This window comes from Rhinoderma darwinii, chromosome 1 (assembly GCF_050947455.1).
Source record: "Rhinoderma darwinii isolate aRhiDar2 chromosome 1, aRhiDar2.hap1, whole genome shotgun sequence".
Classification (NCBI taxonomy): domain Eukaryota; kingdom Metazoa; phylum Chordata; class Amphibia; order Anura; family Rhinodermatidae; genus Rhinoderma; species Rhinoderma darwinii.
In genome coordinates this window covers 118,573,561-118,596,659 of record NC_134687.1, presented here as the reverse complement: position 1 = coordinate 118,596,659, position 23,099 = coordinate 118,573,561, and the positions used below count along the sequence as shown (strand labels likewise).

At 42.6% G+C, this 23,099-nt stretch overlaps 1 protein-coding gene across 1 annotated transcript in view; it reads right to left on the bottom strand.

Annotated features, from left to right (window-relative positions):
- The window catches only part of CTSO (cathepsin O), a 30,398-nt gene extending 9,465 nt beyond the window's left edge, over positions 1-20,933 (bottom strand). The window contains exons 1-7 of the mRNA XM_075860315.1: positions 20,614-20,933; positions 18,543-18,648; positions 8,005-8,144; positions 4,489-4,656; positions 4,204-4,325; positions 3,211-3,374; positions 2,431-2,523 (exon numbers count right to left, since the gene is read on the bottom strand). Of these exons, the coding sequence (XP_075716430.1) occupies positions 2,431-2,523; positions 3,211-3,374; positions 4,204-4,325; positions 4,489-4,656; positions 8,005-8,144; positions 18,543-18,648; positions 20,614-20,898 (1,078 nt within the window). The 5' untranslated portion in view covers positions 20,899-20,933. The remainder of the gene's footprint in view (positions 1-2,430; positions 2,524-3,210; positions 3,375-4,203; positions 4,326-4,488; positions 4,657-8,004; positions 8,145-18,542; positions 18,649-20,613) is intronic.
- Positions 20,934-23,099: the final 2,166 nt, after the last annotated feature.

Here is a 23,099-nt window from a genome sequence, read left to right as displayed (position 1 = left end):
CAGCCAAATACCTTTGACACTAACCAAAAGGTGTGGGAATAGGAGAGTGCTATAGATGAATTGTGCAGCGTGGTTTGTTCTCTCTCTGGGTATTGTAGGAACAAAATCTTTACAAAATTGCACACTTTAGACTAGTGCACACTCACAGTTTACACCTGCTTAGATGCTTGTTTTAAATAGTTATTTTTTGCAACTGAGCTGCACTTGCTACTGCAAGTCAGACCACTGGTTGCAAATGACCTAATAACGTCACAACAGTAGTATTTAAGGGATCTTAATTAGATAACCCGACCCCAAATAATTACCATTGCAATACCCTCAAGGGTGCTATTACACGTGCGGCCGAACCAGCAATACTTGTGCAGCGACCACGGCATGGCCGCACATGTAGTAGCACCCTCATAGCCTGGACAATTTAACAATTGCCGATGTCACACATGCTCGGTAGCTCTGTCCCACAGCCTGGATCCTCTTGAATACAGGTGGCGGCGTAGGGATTCCCGCTATTGTACGGCTAGCCAGTAAAAATGAGTACACTAAAAGCGGATTCTTCTCACCAGCACTGAACATATTAGGTGGACTTACTGAGAAGTAAACAAAAGAATAGCAGGAGGCACCATAACAAGAATGTAGGAGCAATAGTTAGATACGAATATTTTTTTTTATTGATTCCAATTAAAAAAGGTTCTATTTTGGGTAATGTAGCATAAAATGTTTATATTTGAGGGGACAACCCCTTTAATAGAAAAAATATAATTATGCAGATTGTGGTAAATATAGTAATTAATATTAATATCATAACCTTTCAAACTGCATTTTTTTTTACAGAGATCCAACAAAACAGATTTATTTGATAGTACATTATACCCACTGAATTTCTCTAATAATTGCTCATTCAGTTTTGGGTGGCGTTAAAATTAAAACAGATGATTTTTTTTCTGCTTTTTCAGCTCCAAGCTCATTCCCAACTCATCATAGATCCATTTAAAGAAATGAGGGTTTAATTTCAGAGGGATTAGTTGCTAAGGCTGGGCTTTCACGCTGCGGTTTTGGTGCGTTTCTTTGAAAGAATTACTGCGGATATCGCAGCAAAAAATATGCACCAGGTCCGCAAAACGAAAACCCAACCTAAGGATATACTGTCTAACAGGATCAGAAGAGATGAAGCAGCCATGAACTTCATATACACTATATAATCAGATGGCCGTATTCATTTTATTTGAAAAATAAACTGCTGCCGTTCACCTTTACATGTAAAATATATGTTGGTACATATTAAAAGACTTAAAACCAATATGTCATCATACTGTTTAAGGGCAGCATAGTACTGTATGTGAACAGGGACGCACTGCTATTATTACTAACGGCACAAAACATATTGCAAACCTGAACAAAACCCTCACGTGTATAGGTACCAGTCTAGAACGGAATTAAGAATACATCTGACTCATAGTTATGACTGCTTTATCTATGAGGGGGCGCTCCCCATGCACCAGTCTACCACCATGTATACAGAGGGGTAGGGAAAGGGGGGAGGCTTGTAAAGAGGGTGAACCAAGTATCCCCATTCACATTTTATGGACTGTACCAGTATCCTGTGTGTAAATAGTTGTCTGTCACTTTAAGAAAAGGACTGCAAACTGCTAAGGGACTGTTCAGGCATTTCATGTCATTTTATTGTGCTGCACTCTTTGTCATTGTTATTTTGTCTAACTTGTTCATTGATGGGCAGGCCACAGTGCCCTGCGAAGCTGTTGTAGAAGTCACGATACAAAGCAGTCAGTAGTAGGCATCACAGAGCTATTATGAGGCTTATAGAATCTGGAACCTAATAGATGCAGGTCGCAGTAGAGGGTGACTTGACAGTGCAGGCAATCGCTGAAACTTTGATGGCTTTAGATTATTGTCGGACAGAGGATCTAGCTCTGGGGAGTCTACTAGGGCTGTGGAAATCAGACGGCGGGTAAGGGTACTGTGCTCAAACCCAGGGGAAGCTGTAGTGGGGCCTAGTGAGGGGACTAGGGGAATCCTGTAATGATGGACTTGTGAAAAAGCAACGGAGGACTGGTTGCCCTGTGGGCCTGAGACGTTGCCTAGTTCATGCAGCCCTTGGACAACGCTCCAAGCTCCACATCACTCCAGAATTTATGACAAGCTTAATTAGGGTGGAATGTTTAAGTGACTAAAGTACTTTAAATGAGCTGTTTAGGATCAGAAAAGAAGAATCTCTTCTTTTTTTGGTAGCGGTGTCTGGTATTGCAGCTCCTCCTCATTAAAGTGAATGGTGCTTTACTGCAACACCAGACAAAACCCCTGGGCAGATGTGGTGCAGTTGCTAGAAAAAGTGCAAACACTTTTTTTCTTGTATTGAACATCGTCTTTTAGCATAATTCAGTTACCAACACAAAGTAGTTATGAAAATTAACTCACCGCACAAGTTCTGCCCCATTTTAACATGCACATATCCATCTATACCCCAAGATGTACCCCAAGAGTTCTTTACTATCCAGTAAGGAACGTCACCTGTAAACAAAGGAGAATAATCTAAAAACAAAAAGCAAAACAAACAACACAACATAACTCAGCTTGACTGGAGCTTATACTAAAAGATCTCTACCCTTTCCTTCTCCTCTTGGAAAGTTGTGTGGCAACCAATTTGCCCACTATTACAGATTCCACAGGAGTTGTCAGCTTACTTATATTTGCTATTTAAAAAAAATATATAAAATAGTTGTTATAGCCAATACATGGTTGTATGCAGAGCCAAACAATTTTATCTAATGTAGAAAAATAATTCCCCGTGTGAATATATAGGTTATTGGCAAAAAGGATGATTTTGTAGTTGGTCTTTGTAACTTACAATCAAATGGTCATTTCAAAGTCGTATATACTTTGGCCATTATAGCACTTTGGTGCCAAGGGAAACATCCATTGGAAGTTCCCAGATGGTATTTTGAATGCAGGGTCCATTAGTTTTAGTACAGTTGTACATATGATACTCATTACTTGCTCACCCAATAGTATATAAAGTGGTCAATTCCTGCTTCCTAATTATGAATGCCATTCATGATGTTAAACAAAAGTATATATTTATATATGGGTATGTTTGCATATTGCCACAACCGGAGTCTTTACAGAGCTGCAGTCACACCGGTATAGTACGGCCATCATAGTATAAGATAATGACAATAAGATGTGTGTCCAGCTTACCTGTTTTATCAAAACCAACCACTAGGACAGCATGATTGGAATGTCCACTGGAACAGTGATGCTGAATTATACCTCCAAGATAATCCTGCCAGCTCACTGCATCCACTATGACTGCCACTGGGCCAACCCAAATCAACAGGTTCATCATTTCCTCTTCACAGTTACTGAAGAAATATATGCCATTGTTTAACAGAAAAACTAAAATATTTTTGTAATTCAATAATGCATCCACTATATCTAAACCTTTGGAAATACCTCCTATATTATGCAAAAATCTGTGCTAATCGTGTAGGACAGCATTCTCCAACCTATGGCTCTACAGCTGTTGCAAAACTGCAACTATGCTATTAGGATATGCTGGGGGTTGGAGTTTAGCCACAGCTAGAGAGAGTCATAGGTTGGAGATGACGGATTTGTATACCATCACAGTTAACATGCATTTGATGATAGTAGGCAGACCGGCGCGCTTCCTACCAGGACTATGTGGCCAAATTAGGCTGGTTCCTCATGGGATGTAAACGCTGCGGATCTTATGTCTGGATTTGCGGATTGGAATATCTATAGCAGAACGCAGTACCAGCCATGTAGATGGGATTTGGACAAATCTCCTCTACATGCTGCAGATTTTTTCCGCATTGAAAAATTTACCTGCGGTGCGGATTTTAAAATCTGCAGCATGTACATTTTTGTTGTGGATTTAACCCCCTTTAGGCTGCCCTCCCCACCCTCCTTGTTCTTCTGTATGTCCCGCATGCATTTAGTGTTGCTGAAGAAATCATTAGAGAAAACTAGAATTTCTAATCTAAAAACAGAAAACAAAACTGCATTTACCAATACTCCCCTGTGTTACCATGACCGAATTGCAATCCCATCAGGACTTCTGCTTTCTATCTGCAGTAGATTTCCTATAAATGCTTTGGGATTTTGACAATCTTTGATGCTTCAAATAATTTATGCAGAAGAAGTTTCCAGAAGTAAAAGAAAAAAGTTTACCTGAAGTCATAAGCTTCATATCCCTTTATGGAAACCCCATATTCTGTCAGAGAAAAATAATGACATGTTCCAGTTCTTGCTTTAAACGGATATTCAGAAGACTTCACAATTTTTGTCTGAGACTGAAAAAAATATACAACACTTCTTAACAGTTTTTCTAAAGAAACCATCAGCATTGCAATAAAAAAAAATGGATATTGCAATCCACACATTAGTAGCTATATAACAGCATGCACCTGATGTCTGTCTAAGAATAGCTAAACTATGCGTAATAAATATAACAACCTGACGCAGCCATTTCAGAGCGCTGTCTGTGGATCCACCATTGCAGCCTCTATCCAAGTAAGAACAGTCAATGACCTGCTGCACGCTGAGGTCCTCAAGTGGTTGTCCTGTGATGGCGTGAGCAGACTCTATAGCACCAACTATACTGAAGGCCCAACAGGCACCGCACTAAAAAGAAACCAAAACATTTTATTTGAGCATTTTCCAGAATAAGTAAGGAACAGGGCAAGGGTTAGATCAAGAAACGACATTTGGAATCATTAACATACAGTAACTGTGTATATAAGTATACTTTACTTACGTCTCTGTTCCTGGTGCCTAGGTACTCTAGCCCCTTAAAGGGGTTGTCCGGTCATAGGGCGCTTTTTTATACTAATGACCTATCCACAGGATAATTATTATCGAAGAAACCACGGCACTCAGTATAGAAGGGTGCTCAGGTACGGTTCAACTCCGTAGTATTTTTGAAGAAAACCTGGCACTCCAAAAATTCTTTGTTTTTGAAAAATAATTTTATTTGCAGTTCACAGAATTAGAAAATGCGACGTTTCGGTCAAAATAACAAGACCTTTTTCAAACAGTCTGTAAAATTAATAAAGACGTTTTTTCTATTAACAACCAATAACAATATTCATGTCATCACCATCAAAAAGCTAATATGAAAATAATCCTATTAATATAAACAAATGTTCTACATACTGCATTATATATGATCAAAAAATTAAACAAAACTACTCATATGTTATAGATATGTACAACTTTTTCCAAATGAATATTGCTCATATTCGTTTCCTATGTATAATAAGATATGATTCGCAATATCTGGAACATAGGAGCAGTTTTGTTTAATTTTCTGATCATATATAATGCAGTATGTAGAACATTTGTTTATATTGATATGTTTATTTTCATATTAGCTTTTTGATGGTGATGACATGAATATTGTTATTGGTGGTTAATAGAAAAAACTTCTTTATTAATTTTACAGACTGTTTGAAAAAGGTCTTGTTATTTTGACTGAAACGTCACATTCTCTAAGAATGTGGATTGCAAATAAAATTATTTTTAAAAAACAAAGAATTTTGAGTGCCAGGTTTTCTTCCAAAATACTATTCACAGGATAGATCATCGGTATATGATCAGTGGGGGTCCGACACCCGGATGCCGCACCGATCAGCTGTTCCGGCGCCTGGGGGCAGCCGGAAGCTATGCAGTGGTCGATGTCGGAAGCAGAAGGCTCCGACCACTGTATAGCGGCCATGCTGAAGAACTCTGATCCTATTCAAGTGAATAAAAGCGGAGCTGCAGTAACCCAGCACGGCCGCTATACAGAGTACGGAGCCTTCTGCTTTCAGCACCGACCACTGCATAGCTTCCAGCAGGACGTGAAGTATTCATGGTTCTGTTGTGGGGTATATATGATGTGTAAGTGTTCGTGTAGCTCTGCTTCAATTGACCATCAAATAGCTTATTATTTTCTAACTATTCTAGTACACAGAGCTCAAAAAGGAATCGTTACCAGACAGCAACTGCCACAGCGCTGTTATCTAAGATAAAACTCAAAAGTTTGACATATTTTGGCGGTTTCCTACTATTAGGGCATATAGAGGTAGAGGACAGAAAAGAAGCACTGCACTTGGACATCTTCCTGACCTCTTGCAAACTTTTAACAATGCCAGACTCTCTAAACCTCTGACACATATGTTTTATAGCCATATGCACAAAGTCTGGAGATGTTTAGCAGGACTGACTGTGGGTTGCTGAAGGCTGGTCTTCAGTCTCCTGTCACATCAGCAACCTGTCGGACCCTGGAGCCAAATGTTCTAAAATTGCATGTGGACACTGAACCAGTGATAAAAAAATTCATCATATATAGATACCGCCTGAATTAGGATCGCTAAAAACGCTTTAATTTATTAGTATTAAAACTTGGATAACCTAGCCAAAATTTCAAAGTATCAGGCTAACCAAGCAGGGAACAATCTAGGTAGAGTTCAGCAGGGATGAAGTCACACAATAAAGGGATGTTGAAACGCGTTAGGTGACTCACAAATGCGTTGATAGAGAAACAATTTTCTCAATACCTAGTCCAGGCAGGGTACAGCTTTATTTGGTCTGTTTATCTGGGTTAGAGATAGTGCAATGTTTTGGCAGGCTAGGCTATAGCTACTTCATCCCTGCTGAACTCTACCTAGATTGTTCCCTGCTTGCTTAGCCTGATACTTAGAAAGTTTGGCTAGGTTAGCCCAGTTTTAATATGAATAAATTAAAGAGTTTTTAGCGATCCTAATTCAGGCAGTATCTATATATGATTAGCATAGAGGGCGCAAATGTATGCATTTAGATTTATATGAATTCAGTAAAAAAAATAATCATGCAGGATTTATAAATTCCAGGTTATATGGGACAATGCTATTCTTTCTGTCAAAGCTGCAGAAACCTTGATGGAACCCTGACAGACCTCATAAGTCCATGGAGTCTGTCAGTCGCCTTGTGGATCTGTCGGATCATAAGGCATGGGAGATAAAATTTAAAAAGTGATGTTATGTTTCTTTATATGCTTCATTGTATTTTGGACCATCCGTGGCATTGTAAATATTATGACAGTTTAATATGTGCACTGTACCATTAAGTAGCGCTATTGTCTGAGGTTATCTCCAGATTTTCACCACTAGGTGGCGGTATCCGGAGGACGAGTGGTCAGTCCGGCCACTGTATTGTGTTGCAATTATGTGGCCAGCAGTGGCCTGTATGCTTGAGTTGTTGTGTTACTCCAGGTCATCTTGCTCTGGAGGGCTATACTGAACTTTATATTTGATTTGTATGTATCATGCTGGTGTTGATATGCTGCATTCTAAGTTTTGTTTGTTAACAGTTAAGGTGAATGGCTCCAGGTGCAGGGTGATGACGAAGCAGCGTGGCTACGGTGCATCATAAGGCTTGGCGCAGCGCTTAGCTTATAAAATGACAGTGATCCCACCAAACAGTGTCCAGTGTCAGGAGGAAGTTGGTGTAACCTAGGCTATAGTGTGTTGCGAGAAAAAGCTGCTGAGGAGATCGAGCTGCTGGAAAGCTCCTGTTGACATTGGTGCTGATCTTCGGACCTACAGCAGAGGTCCTGAAGAGAAAGCGGTGGGTTGAGCCAGGAGTATCCCCATTGTGTGGTGTACACGCATGTAAGCAGTGGTGGGTGCGTGCAGGAACGTCCTACGAATAGCCAGTGGTGAGCAGCCATTTTTTGCCTCCTAGTTCATTTGCCAGACCAACCCCTGTATCAGGGAGGGGCGGCCCTTGGTCAAGTCTGTAACGTGTCTACAGCAAGCCAGCCTGCCCGGGCCGCATACCCTCCAGGCCGCACCTTACAGGATGGCAGATCTGGCACAGTGTCATGGCTTCCATTATAAACAGAAGTGATGATGCCAGTGTGAAAACAGCCGTAGTATTGCCATCAACAAAGCTTCAACATTTTACATAAAATAGCAAACGAAAAAATCCATATTTTTCTATGTTACTTACATCCAGCTGATTTTTCACTCCTGTCACCAACTTTTTATCTCTCCAGTCAAACCGTAAAGGCAAAGGCTTTTCTCCTAATGATTTCTTATTAGGCACATAATAATCCTGGTTTTCTGAAGGGTAACTTCTCAGATAGGTATCTACATAAAAATATGCATTCAAATAATTCCATTCCACTTAAAGCTGTAGAAATAATAAAAAATGATATACACACACACACACACACACACACACACACACACACACACATTATATATACACACATATACATACACACGAACATATATACACACCTCAACACCAAGAAGGAAACGTTTTGGAATTGTGCAATCACAGGATCGATGGACATATTAAGATGATAAAGAAAATGGAAACAAAATATTCCAGACATCTTGATTTATTCAATATAGAGTATGAGCGCCACGTGCAGAAATACACGCACATACACACCTTGGCATGCTATCAATGAGGTTATTAGTGGTTGCCTGACGAATGTTATGCCACGCTGAATGGACTTGGGCACGCAAATCTTCAAAATTGGCTGATAGCAGCTCCCTTTGCAATTGCCGACCAATGACATTCCAGATGTGCTCGATATGAGACAAGTCTGGAGATGCTACAGGCCATGGCAGCACGTTTAGTCCAAGCAGGCTGACAACAGTAGCACAAGCAACATGCGACCTGGTGTTGTCCTGTTGAAAAACGGCTTCTGCCAGATTTTGGAGAAACTGCCATACGACTGTTTCCACGACCAAATGAATGTAATGCTGAGATGATAGCATACCTGAAATGAAGACTAGAGGGGTCCGGCTACCATACATTATGCCACCCCACACCATAATCCCAGGAGTAGGACCGGTGTGACGTTCCCTTGTGAAGGCCTCTTTATGGCGTTGCCCACATGGTCTCCAGATCAATCTCCGGCTATCATTGCATCTGAGACAAAAGCGGGACTCATCACTAAAGAGGATCGACCTCCATTCCAGCCTCCATTGCAGTCTTGCTCTGCACCATGATAGCCTTTGAGAGAAGTGGCGTGTGGTGAATGGAACACCTGTAGCTGGATGTCTGGCTCGTAGCCCAATGTCATACAAACGCCTTGTGATGGTTAATGTTGACACTGGTTGCTGCCCTAGGCTTGGAATCTGTTGTCCAATTTAACTTGCAGTACAGAACAGATCACTAAGCGCCATTCCTCCAGTCAGATGATTCGTTCGTGAAGAAGCTCGCCTTCGTGCACCTCTTACTGTCATTCCCGTTCGTTGTGGTTCTCCCAATCTCTGGGACACGCAACGTTGAAGAGAGCGGACATCTCGGCCTAGGTGCATAGCGATCTATCGGGGTGGTAAACCAAGGTCTCTCAGTTCAATGTTTCTGTGCCTCTCAGTTTGTGACAAGTGACGATAACTGGCACGTCAACGAACAAGGAGGCATTGCACAATCATCCCACACCACTTGATCCGATTTTTGAGGTTTTATATGGCTAAAAAAAAAAGTTGCTTTTAATTTGGCTTTTATGCCGCTCCCACATGCCACAGATTGGAGCTGGAAAATGTGATCATTTCCAGATTTTAGCTACACATGCTACTTCCTCGATTATCATAACTTTATGGCTCGCCCTTCTTGGTGTTGCAAATTCAATATTGAGAAGTATAGTAGGAATTAGACCTACCAGTAATTGTATTTCCATGAATCCATCATGACAGCACCACAGGAGGTTGCCCTATTGACCTCTATAGGGACAGGAAGACAGAGAGGTTAAAAGGCCCCTCCCACCACCCGCTTGCCAGTGTTTTTCAATTACTACACCAGGATGGATGCAACCCTATTTTATTTCTAGAGATAATAACTGACATGTTACTTGCACAAATCAGAATTTCAATAAGGGAGGGAATGTAAGGGTGCTGTCATGATGGATTCCGGGAAATACAATTACCGGTAGGTCTAATTCCTACTTTCCAGTACATTGCTCATGACAGCACCACAGGAGCAATACCAAATTATAATGCTCAGGGCGGGACTACGGATTGGAGGACTTTGTCCAAAACTTAAATCAGTATCTGACACAACATCTAGTCTGAGCTATGATTAAGGACCCTAATGGTCTGAAACGCGTAAGCGTGGTCCCGGGATTGTTGTTTTATCCCTATTTTTAAAATGACCTAAATAAAAATCTAATTTTTTAACATTCGAGTGCTGGATCTGCCTTTTCTACACACCATTTTTGTTTCTAGTCTATAGTGTTTGCAAAACGTATGATGGCTTGACCAGGTGGCAGCTCTGCAGATCTGGTCCATAGAGGCTTCCCTTCTTTCTGCCCAGGATGCCGAAACTGCCCTCGTTGAATGGGCTTTAATGCCTTGTGGAGCACATAGTCCTTGGGACTTGTAGGCTTCTTGTATGGTAGTTTTTACCCATCTAGCTAGAGAGCATTTTGAGGCTTTCTTTCCTCTATTTTTTCCCTCATAAAGGAGAAATAGATTTTTATCTGGTCTCCAAGAGGAGGTTCTATCTGGATACTGAAGAATTGTTCGCCTGACATCCAGGCAATGGAATTTTTCTTCTTGTTGGTCTTTAGAATCTGGACAAAAGGAAGGTAGAATTATTTATTGTTCCCTATGGAAGGCAGTAGATACTTTCGGAATAAAGGAAGGATCTAGATTTAGAATGATCTTGTTTTTTGTACTTTTAGGTAGGGTTCTATGACCGACAGAGATTGGATTTCTCCAATCCTTCTTGCTGATGTAATAGCGACTAAGAATGCAGCTTTTAGAGTTAAAAAATGCATACTAATCGTTTCGAGCGGCTCAAAGGGGAGATCGCAAAGAGCCGTTAACACTACATTCAAATCCCATGTAGGTACGGATTTCTTTAGGGAAGGTTTCACTTTAGAAACTGCTTGAGTGAATCTTCTGAAAAATTACTTAAAGCTGAAATCTGCACTTTTAACTGGTTGCCGACACAGGACGAGTATGCTCGTCCTGAGCGGCGAGCACTTCGCGCATTAGTACGAGCATACTCGTCCTGTGTGACAGCCGTCCCTGCGCGCGTCTGTGCGCGCGATCGAGAGCAGGGCAACGGCTGTAATACACAGCCACGGCCCCGCTCTGGCAGCGGAGAGGAGAGAAACATCTTCTCTCCGCTGTTGACCCTTTGAACGCCGCGATGACAGCTGATCGCGGCGTTCAAGGAGAGGGGACTGCACATTGATCGCGTCACAGAAAATAACTGTGACGCGATCAAAGCCAACAACTCATATGGCCAGACAGCCCAGGGTCCAGTGAAGGACCCCAGGGCTGTCTGAACATATTTCCTGTTGTTAGGGCATACTGAGGTATGCCCTAACAACTGCCTGTGTACAATCAGTAACAGGCTAATGTACTGGCATATAGATATATGCCAGTACATTACAGTTACAAAATAAAAATCAAAATGATAAATCCCTTTATGGGATTAAAAAAAAAGTTAAATGAATGTAAAAAAAAAATAATGGTAAATAAATAAAATAAAATACACAGAAACACACATTTTTTATAATAAATAAACTTTTTAAAATATAAGTCCCAAAACATGAAATAATATAGACATATTTGGTATCGCCACGACCGTAACAACCTGTACAACAAATATATACCATTATTTATTATGATCGGTGTATGGTGTAAAAAATAAAATATTAAAACTGCTGCACAACTGCTTTTTTTCTGCATTTTAATCTAATTAAAAATGTATCGAAATTAAACGATAATGTATTTGTACCAAAAAATGGTACGTACATAAAGTACAACTCGTCCAGCAAAAGACAAAGTCTCATATAACTACGTCGTACAAAAAATAAAAGCGTTATGAGCGTCAGGATGCAAAGAGGGAAATATAAAAAAAATTGCTCTGTCCTCAAGGCTAAAATTGGCCGTGTCCTTAAGGGGTTAAGGTACTAGGGCTAAGCCCTTTTTTGAATCCTGATTGCAAGAAATGTAGGATCTTCGTGATGTTGGGAAGAAAGGGGGTCTGGTCCCGGATCTCCATACCAGGAACATAATTTCTTCCAAATTTTTTGATAGATTTTCGAGTTAACTTCTTTATGGCTTAATAAGATAGTTGAAATTACCTCGTCTGATAAACCGTGGTTTCTCAAGTTCTGCCTTTCAGGATCCAGGCTGACAACTTCATAGTTTCTATTCCCTGAAAGAATAAGGGACCCTGGGAGAGAAGATTCTTCTAGACTGGGAGCACAATAGGGTCCTCCAATGCCAGGTACTTTAGGATTGGGAACCAGCTTCTTTTTGGCCAATACGGAAGAATGATGATGAGTTTTGTCAAATCTTCCTGGATTTTTATTAATACCACTGGTATTAGAGGAAATGGAGGAAAGGCATAGGCCAGATCCATGTCCCAGGGTTGGGATAATGCATCTACCCACAACGGGTTGTCTTTGATATTTAGGGAGTAGAAAGTTTTTACCTGGGAATTTTTCCTCGTGGCAAATAGACCTATCTGGGGATAACCCCACCTCTTGGTTAAGGACGGAAAAATTTTCCTGTTCAGGGACCATTCTCCAGGATCTAATTTCTCCCGACTTAGGAAGTCTGCCGATAGGTTCTCATTTTCTTCTGCCCAACTAAAAATTTGTGCAGAAAGGGCTTGAAGATGGGTGCGTCTTGTTCCCGCTTGATGGCGAAGAAAGGACACAGTTGTTACGTTGTCCGATAAGATTCTTACGTGCATCCCTTTTATGATGGACGAAGCGGTTATGAATGTCTCCCATACAGCCCTTAATTCTCTGAAGTTTGAGGACATGTACTTCATCTGAACAGGCGATATGCCTTGAAAATGCCTGTCTTGGATCACCGACCCCCAGCCCGGTTTGCTGGCATCTGTGGTAATTACCACATAAGGAGAAGTTCTCCAGGGGACCCCCTTGCTTATGCTGTTTGGGCAAAGCCTCCAGTGGAGAGAAGATTTCACCGTTTCGGAAATCTGAATTCTTAAATTCAAGGAGTCCCGTTTTCGATTCCACCGGGATAGGATCAGATTTTGTAAAGGTCTGGAGTGAAACTGACACCATGGAATGGATTAGATGCAAGACGACATCAATCCCAACATCTGCATTCCTTCTCTTATGGAACAGGTGCTCTTTCCCCAAAATTTTCTCACTTCTGTCATTAGAAGTTGTTGTTTCTCCCTTGGGAGGAAGGAATGTTGAAGGGAGGAGTCTAGCAGCACTCCTAAGAAGACCTTCTGTTTTTGGGGAGGAAGACTTGACTTCTCAAAGTTGATTATCCATCCCAATTCCTGTAGTAGGGAAAGAACCTGTAACCGATGGCTGTTTAGGATAGACAGAGTATCCGCTGTCAGCAGGAAGTCATCTAGATATGGGATAATCACTATGCACTGATTTCTTAAGAATGGCATAATCTCTGCCATGATCTTTGTAAAGATTCTGGGGGCAGAGGAAATGCCGAAGAGGAGACAAATTGGAAGTGGAGAACAGAAGGACAGTTCTGAATCGCGAATCTGAGGAATCTCTGGTAAGCGGGGTGGATAGGGACGCGATAGTACGCATCCTTTAAATCGATCGTTCACATTGATGCTTCTTCTCTTATTAGAGGGATAGTTGATTTGATAGACTCCATTTTGAATTTGCGATATTTCACCCATCTGTTCAATAACTTCAGGTCGATTATCATCCTGTAAGAACCGTTTGGTTTCTTGACCAAGAACATTTTCGAATAGTGGCCCTTGAATCTTTCGCTGTAGGGAACTGGAATAATCGCTTTTAATTGTAGCAGTTTTTGGATGTCCAGGATAAGGATCTGATGAAGATCTCTTGATCGGTACCTGGTTATTAGAAACTTCTCTGGAGGAATGGAGGAGAATTCTATTTTGTACCCTTCTTGTATAATCTGTAGAACCCAAGGGTTCTGAGTTATTCTGGTCCAGTTGGAATAAAATTGTAGGAGTCTTCCCCCTACCTTCTTGGCGTCATTACTTTGAGGGCTGAAATTAGTTATTGGGGTTGAGGAGATATCCTCGACCCCTACCCTCCTCGGGGTAGTTCCAGCGACCGGATTTTCCTTTCCCTCTGTAGTTCTGTAAAGTTGCTTCTCTCTGTTGGCGAAACTTACGAAACTGAGTTTTTTTTTTTGGTTTCTCTTCTGGAAACCCCTTTTTTCTATCTGTTGCGCTCTCTAGCATCTTATCCAGGAGAGGACCAAACATCAGAGATTCTGTAAATGGGATAGAACATAGTTTGTTTTTGGATTTCGTGTCTCCTGACCACATCTTTAGCCATAATGCTTTTCTAGCAGCATGAGAGCCCAATTCCTGGCAGCAAATCTAATGGCTTCAGCCGATGCGTCTACCAAGAATCTGGTTGCCATCTTTAGTAGGGGTAAAGATTCTAATAGATCTTCTCAATGTTTTCATCATTAAATGGGTCTCTAGTTGGTTTAACCATATAAACATCGATCTTGCTACAGAAGTGGCAGCGATATTTGTAGAAATTAAAGCAGATGAAGATTCGCAAGCTCTTTTCAGCAGCCCGTCTGCCTTCCGGTCCATGGGGTCCTTTAACTGAGAGGAATCTTCAAAAGGGAGTGTTTTTTTTTTAACAACCCTAGTTACTGGAACATCTACTTTTAGGATCTCGTCCCAAGGTTTCGTGTCTTCTGGATCAAAGAGAAGTCTGTTTTTAAATTCTCTTGAGATGAAGAGTCTTTTTTCTGAATCCTCCCATTCCATCGTTACCATTTTTTGAGATTTTAATTTACCGGAAATATCTTTGTTTTCCTCTCCGTCAGGCCCCCAAACATCTCATCCTGGATGGTATGGGGTTGGTCTTCTTCGGGAATATCCATTGTTTCCCGTATTGCCTGGATTAAAGTATCGGACATCTCTGAAGAGAAGACATTTTTTTTTCTCCTGAGTAGATGAAGTTGAAGGCAAGAGTTCCTCTCCTTCTTCTAACTCACTCTCCGATAAGTAGTAATACTCCTGCTCAGAGTCAGACCCCTGAGATGGCGGGCACCATTTTTGTTCTACTTCAGTCCATGGCCTTTTTGCCCGGGAGTGTGATGGAGTTTCTTGAGGAGAGGTGAGGGAGACTACCGACTGACTCACTTCCTCGCGAATCATAGCCCTAAGTTCAGACATAAACGTCGGTTGTTTGTCTTTTAGTAGTTTTGCAAAACAGTCTTGACACAACTGTTTTTTTATGAAACTCTGGCAGTTTTTTCCCACAAGTCGCACATTTTTTTAATTTCTTATTCGGGTCGGTTTGTCTCTGAGAGGAATCTTTATTTTAGAGAAAACAAAGGCAGGTAAAGTATGGTGTACTTACATACGGAGTCGTAACCCTTACCCAAGGGTGAGATTCAGATGACCCTGTGACATATCTGGAATTCCGTCAGAACGAGGTAGTTCCATCACCGCAACAAGCAACAGTCAAATGCAATATCCAATTCAACAAGATATGTGCTCTAAGGCTGTATATATAATTCCACGTTAGAGGTATTAGCTCTAACTACATACCTGTGTGGGTTCCTTTAAATGCGGGCAGTTTGAATTTTCCCGCCTTCCAAGATGGCCGCGGACCGGAAGTAGCCCGGCGTCATTTCTGGTCGCGGCTACTCCATGGAGATGCAGCTGCGTCATAGCCGGTGCTTAGTAATTCCGGCTATGCGTCCGTACACTACCGGCGCTACCAACCTTATGGAGCCGGTCCTCGATGGTCACACAGCCCGGCCAAAGCCTGGCTTGGGAATCCCAACCCCGCACACTACCCGAACCCTGCCTAGGATTAGTAAGGTAGGTGATTGGGAGCTAAGGGAGCTCTCGTAAGAGAGTTCTTAGACCTAGGCACATAGGAGGAATAGAAGGGAAAGTGCACGTACTCTCCGATCTCGCCCCCTACCCGAGTTTTTCCAGGAGTGATGTCTCTCTGCTCCTGACCCTGTAGGGACAGGAAGAACACTGGCAAGTGGGTGATGGGAGGGGCCTTTTAACCTCTCTATCTTCCTGTCACTATAGAGGTCAATAGGGCAACCTCCTGTGGTGCTGTCATGAGGGATGTACTGGAAATATATATACATACACACACACACACATCTATATCAGAAGCTTTTTCCACTGTGTCAATGGCACACATACTTATATGACATGAGATGTGCATTTCATATAGTAGGGAAGCAACCAGCAAAAATCCATTGTGGGACTGGAATGATGAACTTCGCATATAAATCGAATCGAAAAAGAATGCAATGTATATATAAAGTAAGGATCCAAGAATTGCTCCTATTAACTTTCTAATTACATTACATTACAGGACCTTTTTCATTATACAGTAGTTCTGGTTTGTGATCCAATTCATTAGCCAATGTGTGAGGCGTTTGGACAAATTAGCAATAATTTGATGGGTACACCTACATTGTTTTCTTTTGGATGACTAAACTAGTCATCAGTTAAAGGGAAGGTGTCAAGAAATATTTTTTTTAATATGATATTGCTTTTAGTATAATATTAAAATAAATTTTATTTATTTGTGTTCTTGTGTTGTACTTTTAACTTTTTTCTTACTTTTACTTCTCTATGGTGGCTGCCATTTTTTTTTATCTCTGTATGGGTCGATTAACGACACATACAGAGATGGAATACGGCACATACATCCCCATAGAAAATGCGAACGGGAGCCGTTCCATTCACTATAGTGTACACCGTCTGTGTGGGAACGGCGCATGCGCAGCTCCCACACAGACCAAAAGGAAGGTCTTTGGCAGAGCGAAATATGGCGCCATTTTCATGTGGACCGGAAGCCGCGGCCGGACAGTAAGAGGACGACTTCCAGTCGCGGCTTACGGCCATATGTTCAAGGCAGCGAAGACGCAAGGTATAGGAGCGGAGGCGGCAGAAGCAGGTAAGTTATGTTTGTGTATGTATCTGTATCTAATCCTCCTACACTGTGCATTCGCTCAGAAAATGGCGGCACACAGTTTAGGAGGTTTGAAGATTCAAACCCCTCCTTCTCCTGGCACTAGCCAGAATAAGGGAGGGGGGATTGTGTGAGGACACTAGAGCGAGTGGGTCTACACCAAATTTGCAGCATAAAGCAATGAGGTTGCTTTACCACATTGCCAATGCTGCAATTTTGGGAATTGCTCCCTCTAGTGACCAGCACTTGTGAAAAAATTAAAAAAATTAAAACAATGTGTAATCACTTATATACTAACTGTTTAACTGGAAAAAAAAAAAATTCTAGCGACACATTCCCTTTAATTGATAGAAAACCACTTTTAGGCCGTGTATTACGTGCGTGGAAATCACGCGCGTCGCACAGACTTATGTAAGTCAATCGGGCCCTTCTGACAGGTCGTGATTTTCACGCAGCGTATGTCCGCTGCGTAAAACTCACGACATGTCCTATACTTGACCGTTTCGCGCAGCACGCACCCATTGAAGTCAATGGGTGCGTGCAAATCGCGCACGGCACACGGAAGCACTTCCAGGTGGCGCGCGTAATTCGCGCTACAGCTCTTAAAGAAGTGAAGGGAAACATAAAAGCCCCTCCTTTACTGTTTCGTAAACATCAAAACAGAGTGTCATAATGATGTCGGCTGCGCGAAAATCTACAGGGGGGGACACTATACTGTGTGGGGGCCACTAAGCGGACATTATACTGTGTAGGGGTACTACAGGTGGCATAATACTGTGGGCACAATTAGAGGACAAAATACTGTGTCTTTGAAGGGGTTGCAATATATTATTAATTATTATTATACTGTATGGGACACCTAAAGGGACATTATAATTTATTTATGGGGAATTTTTTTTTAATGATGGGGTGGGGTGCCGAAAGATAATTTCGCACAGGGCGCCATCTATCCTAGGGCCGGCCTTGCACGCGATACTGGGCCGTGCACCATTCACCGCAACACAACCACTACGCATACGAGCAGCCTTAGACCCCAATCAGACAGGCGTATTTAGGTCAGTATTTTGCATTTGTTAGAAATAAAACAACAGGAGTGGAACCTACACAGCGAAAAAGTATTATCGGAAGATTTGCACCTCTTCTATGTTTCAGACCCATTCTAAGTTTGGGTTTACAAATACTGATGCAAGATACTGTCCAAAAGACTGCCGTATAAAAGTGGCCTAGGGCTGAATTCACACACATTATGTGCTGACAGTTTCGTTGGCGTTTTTCGATATGGCCAGATGTTACTTTCAATACCATAGTAACATATGGAAAAGCTTACACACACAGCGTTTTGGGTTTGTGTCACTTTTGTAGTATTATTTGTGTCTGAGGCGTTTTTTTTAAACGTGCATGTTGTTTTTTACATGCGTTTTAAAATGCTGGAAAAAAGGTGTGTGCGAAGAAGGCCTTAGGACTGTTTCACACAAGCGTAATAGGGGCAATATAGTCAGTAGGGGCTATTAGTTCAGGTCATCGGACCCGCGATCACTTGTGTAAAACTGGCCTTAAAAGCACCTCCAGTGTTGCTGGTGTTCTTGACATGAATTCATTGACATTTACTTACTGGTAAATTCTTCAACTGACAAATCAGAAAACTGATTAATTCCATAATATGCGGCACCGGGATTCTCTGCATAAGTGTTTAGAAACGTGGACCTCTCCAGACTTTTCTAGAAAAGAAAACGTTATAGTATATTATATTGTAGCATGTGCAACTGTTTGACATCATACTCTTAGGCCTGATTCACACGAACATGTTAAACGTCCGTCGGACGGCCGTTGAAACAGCGGCCGTCCCACAGACCTTTGTAATTCAATGTGGCCGTTCACACAGCCGTTGTTTCAACGGACCGTGTGAAGGGTCCGTGGGAAAATAGGACATGTCCTATCTTTTCACGCATCACGCCATAGACTCATCTATGGGAGATGCGAGACATTGCGTCCTGCAGTGCTGAGCACGGGTGCACCTCGGAGGTGAAAAACGGCAATTTTGCAAGTCCGAGATGCGCAGCGCTCGTGTGAATCAGGCCGTTTGGAATTTTGAGGTAGATTTTCATCTGCCTGCACGCCGCTTGCCGTGTTTTTCGCTGCGTTTTTCGCTTGCGCCCATTGAGTGCCATGGGCAAAAACGCCACGAAATACGCTTTCTCTGACTCCCAATGATGTCAATGGGAGGTCAGATGCATAAACGCCCGAAGATAGGGCATGTCGCTTTTGTACCGCAAGTGTTTTTTACCGGTCGCGAAATCAATGGGAGGCATTTTCGGCCGTTTTGTGGCGCGTTTTCCGACACAGGTTTCGCGTAAAAAAACTCTGTGTGAACAGGGCCTTAAGATAACGATCAGAACACAAAAAGAAAAAAAAAACACAATATAATCAAAAATAGACATATGTATTCCAAGGAAAAAAAATCACTCATTGATCAGCCATGGTTTTTGCCTTAAATTGTGGTTCTTTAACTCTCTAAGGAGCAGGCTGACGCTTACCTTTAGGCCTCAAGGCCACAGCTGAATTACAAATCTTTACTGTATGGATTTATACATAGACTGCTGAACCTCTGTGTACACCCGGCTGCTTGCGAAGTTAAAACCTTCGGGTGTGTTTATTCATGGATTTCATGTAAGAATACGCAGAGAATATTTACCATCATTTTCATACTATAAGGGCTTATTCAGACGAACGTGATCTACGTACGTGCAACGCGCTTGATTTTCACGCGCCTCGCACGGACCTATGTTAGTCTATGGGGCCGTGCAGACTGTCCGTGAGTTTCACGCAGCGTGTCCGCTGCATAAAACTCACAACATGTCCTATATTTCTGCGTTATGGGTGCGTGAAAACCACACATGTCGCACGGAAGCACTTCCGTGTGACGCGCGTGATTCGCGCAACAGCAGTAAAAAGTATGAATGAAAACAGAAAACCACCACCTGCTTTTCTGTTTACAAACATCCAAACGGAGTGTCATAATGATGGCAGCTGCGCGAAAATCTCACAGCCACGCATCATACGGGGCTGACACACGGAGCTGTTATGGACCTTTTGCGGGCGCAAAACGCACACGCTCGTGTGAATCCGGCATAAGACGTTCGGTTGCACTTAACAGTTAAAGTATTTACAAAAACTCTATGGCCTCATTTGACTATTTAATATAATACATTGTATTATATATCTACACTGATATTTTGGCACGGCAGAAACGGACGCCACCACCAGTGATCGTCACATCATCGCCGCAGCGGGATAAACATAGACCAGCGGGGGACCAGGGAACCATCAGTGTGGTGATCAATGGGAAATCTAAAAAGGTAAGAGCGTTTTTTGTTCTATTTGAAATCATATTGTAAAACCCCCTTTTAGTGCACGGACTCTCTCTCTCTGCACACTGGTACACAGCCATTCAGTTGTATCACTTACATTTCCCCAGCGCATCTGACAAGCATTATATTTTAGTATAAATGAAATATAATGCAGTACTACAGACACACAGTATGGTCGCCCCCTGCTGGACTGAACCTGCACTACTTACACTTCCATAGAAAACGGTTTCCGTATCATTCAGTCAGTAAATAAAAGTCCCTAAATCGGTCAGCTGCCTCCTATAAATGACATAGGACATGGACATGCACTAGTACCAGAAATATATTGTATCTGTCCTTAGAGAGTTGGCTGCCAGCCGGGTATTTCTTGCCCAATGTCTCCATGAAGCGTAGGAAGGTATCATTGTGAGCAGATGGAAGGGAGTCTGGTTCCTGAGGAAGCACGGTGACTGGGACTTCGCTGCTGCTCTCATTGTACACTGGGAGTCTGCACGTCGTGCTGCCTGTCTTACATGGAGGACGCTGCTCTCCTGCAGTCCCAGCCAGCGAGGAGCTTGAGGGTACACATAGCCCGAGGCACACGAGACACAGCCATAACATTCTGCCCAAACACACAGGGAAGTGGCATACAGGAAACACTGACCGTTGCTGTGTGCTAACAAAATACAGACAACTGCGGTTCATTTCCTTGTAGCGGTGAGAGGAGTTTGAGCGCCATCTTCCTGTGGACCAGCGTCATTTCATGGAAACTAGGCACAAATAATCAATAGAAGACAATTTTTTGTTTTTTCGCAAGATGGGTTCAACACGTGCAAACTACACTTAGGCCTTATTCAGACGAACGGGAAATACGTCCGTGCAACGCGCGTGATTTTCACGCGCGTCGCACGGACCTATAATAGTCTATGGGGCCGTGCAGACATGTGCGTGATTTTTACTCAGCGTGAGTCCGCTGAAAAAAAGTCACAACATGTCCGTTCTTTGGGCGTTTTTCACGCATCATGTCGCGCATCATGTCGCACGGAAGCACTTCCGTGCGAACAGCGTGATTCGCGCAACAGCTGTCAAAAGGATGAATGAAAACAGAAAAGCACGTGCTTTTCTGTTTACAAACATCCAAACGGAGTGTCATAATGATGGCGGCTGCGCGAAAAGCACGCAGCCGCGCATCATATGCTGATGCCCCACGGAGCTGTTAAGTGCCTTTTGCGCAGGCAAAACGCCGCGTTTTTTGCCTGCGCAAAAACGGCACGCTCGTGTGAATCCAGCCTAAAACTCACGACATGTCCGTTCTTTGTGCGTATTTCGCGCATCACGCACCCATTAATGTCAATGGGTGCGTGAAAATCACGCGCAGCAAACGGAAGCACTTCCGTGGGACGCGCGTGATTCGCGCAACAGCAGTGAAAAGTATGAATGAAAACAGAAACGCACCACGTGCTTTTCTGTTTACAAACATCCAAACGGAGTGTCATAATGATGGCGGCTGCGCGAAAATCACGCAGCCGCGCATCATACGGGGCTGACACACGGAGCTGTCAAGAGCCTTTTGCGCGCGCAAAACGCCGCGTTTTTTGCGTGCGCAAAACGCACACGCTCGTGTGAATCCGGCCTCAGACTGTTTTATATTGGCTTATAGAATCATATTTGCTAACTTTTGAGAAGGGACATCAGGGAGATTCTGAAAAGTGGCCTATGTAGTGCCCCATGCTGCCACTCCAAATTGTTTACTGACTCCAACCTACCCTGAGCTCATTTTCTGGAGAGAGGTAAGTCTCCTATTATATATGCATCATATTCAGTGAAGGGACCCCCCTGTATGAGGTTGTCTTGTCGTGGCAGGTGGGCTCGCACAATTTGATCAAACTAAGTGCTAAGAAACTCACATTTATAAGTATAATAAATAACATAATAAAAATTGACAATAAATATAAAAAGTGGGCATATATATATATATATATATATATATATATATATACACACACGCACACATCCTTTTTTTTTCCTTTAGACATGTATAGGCGCACCAGGACGTAAAGTTTCTTTGCGCATCAGGATGTACAGTTAGGGTATGTTCACACGCCCTATTTACGGACGTAATTCGGGTGTCCGAAAATACGGCACCAAAGCGTCGGCAAACATCTGCCCATTCATTTGAACGGGCTTTACGATGTTCTGTGCCGACGGTCATTTTTTTTACGCGCCGCTGTCAAAAGACGGCGCGTAAAAAAGACGCCTGCGTCAAAGAAGTGCCTGTCACTTCTTGAGACGTAATTGGAGCCGTTTTCCATTGACACCCTGGAAAAACAGCTCCAATTACGTCCGTCATGGATGCGGCGAAAAGCGCCTGCACTTGCCATAAGGGTATGTTTACTAGGCAGCGTCCGTTACGGCGGAAATTACGGAGCCGTTTTCAGGAGAAAACAGCTCCGGCATTTCAGACGTAATGGCAAGTGCAGGCGCTTTTTGCTGCGTCCATTACGGACGTAATTGGAGCTGTTTTTCCATGGTGTCAATGCAAAACGGCTCCAATTACGTCTCAAGAAGTGACAGGCACTTCTTTGACGCAGGCGTCTTTTTTACGCGCCGTCTTTTGAAAAAATGACCGTTGGCACAGAACATCGTAAAGCCCATTCAAATGAATGGGCAGATGTTTGCCGACGCTTTGGTGCCGTATTTTCGGACATAATTCGAGATTAAAACGCCCGAATTACGTCCGTAAATAGGGCGTGTGAACATACCTTTACGTCTGAAATGCCGGAGCTGTCTTCTCCTGAAAACAGCTCCGTAATTTCAGCCGT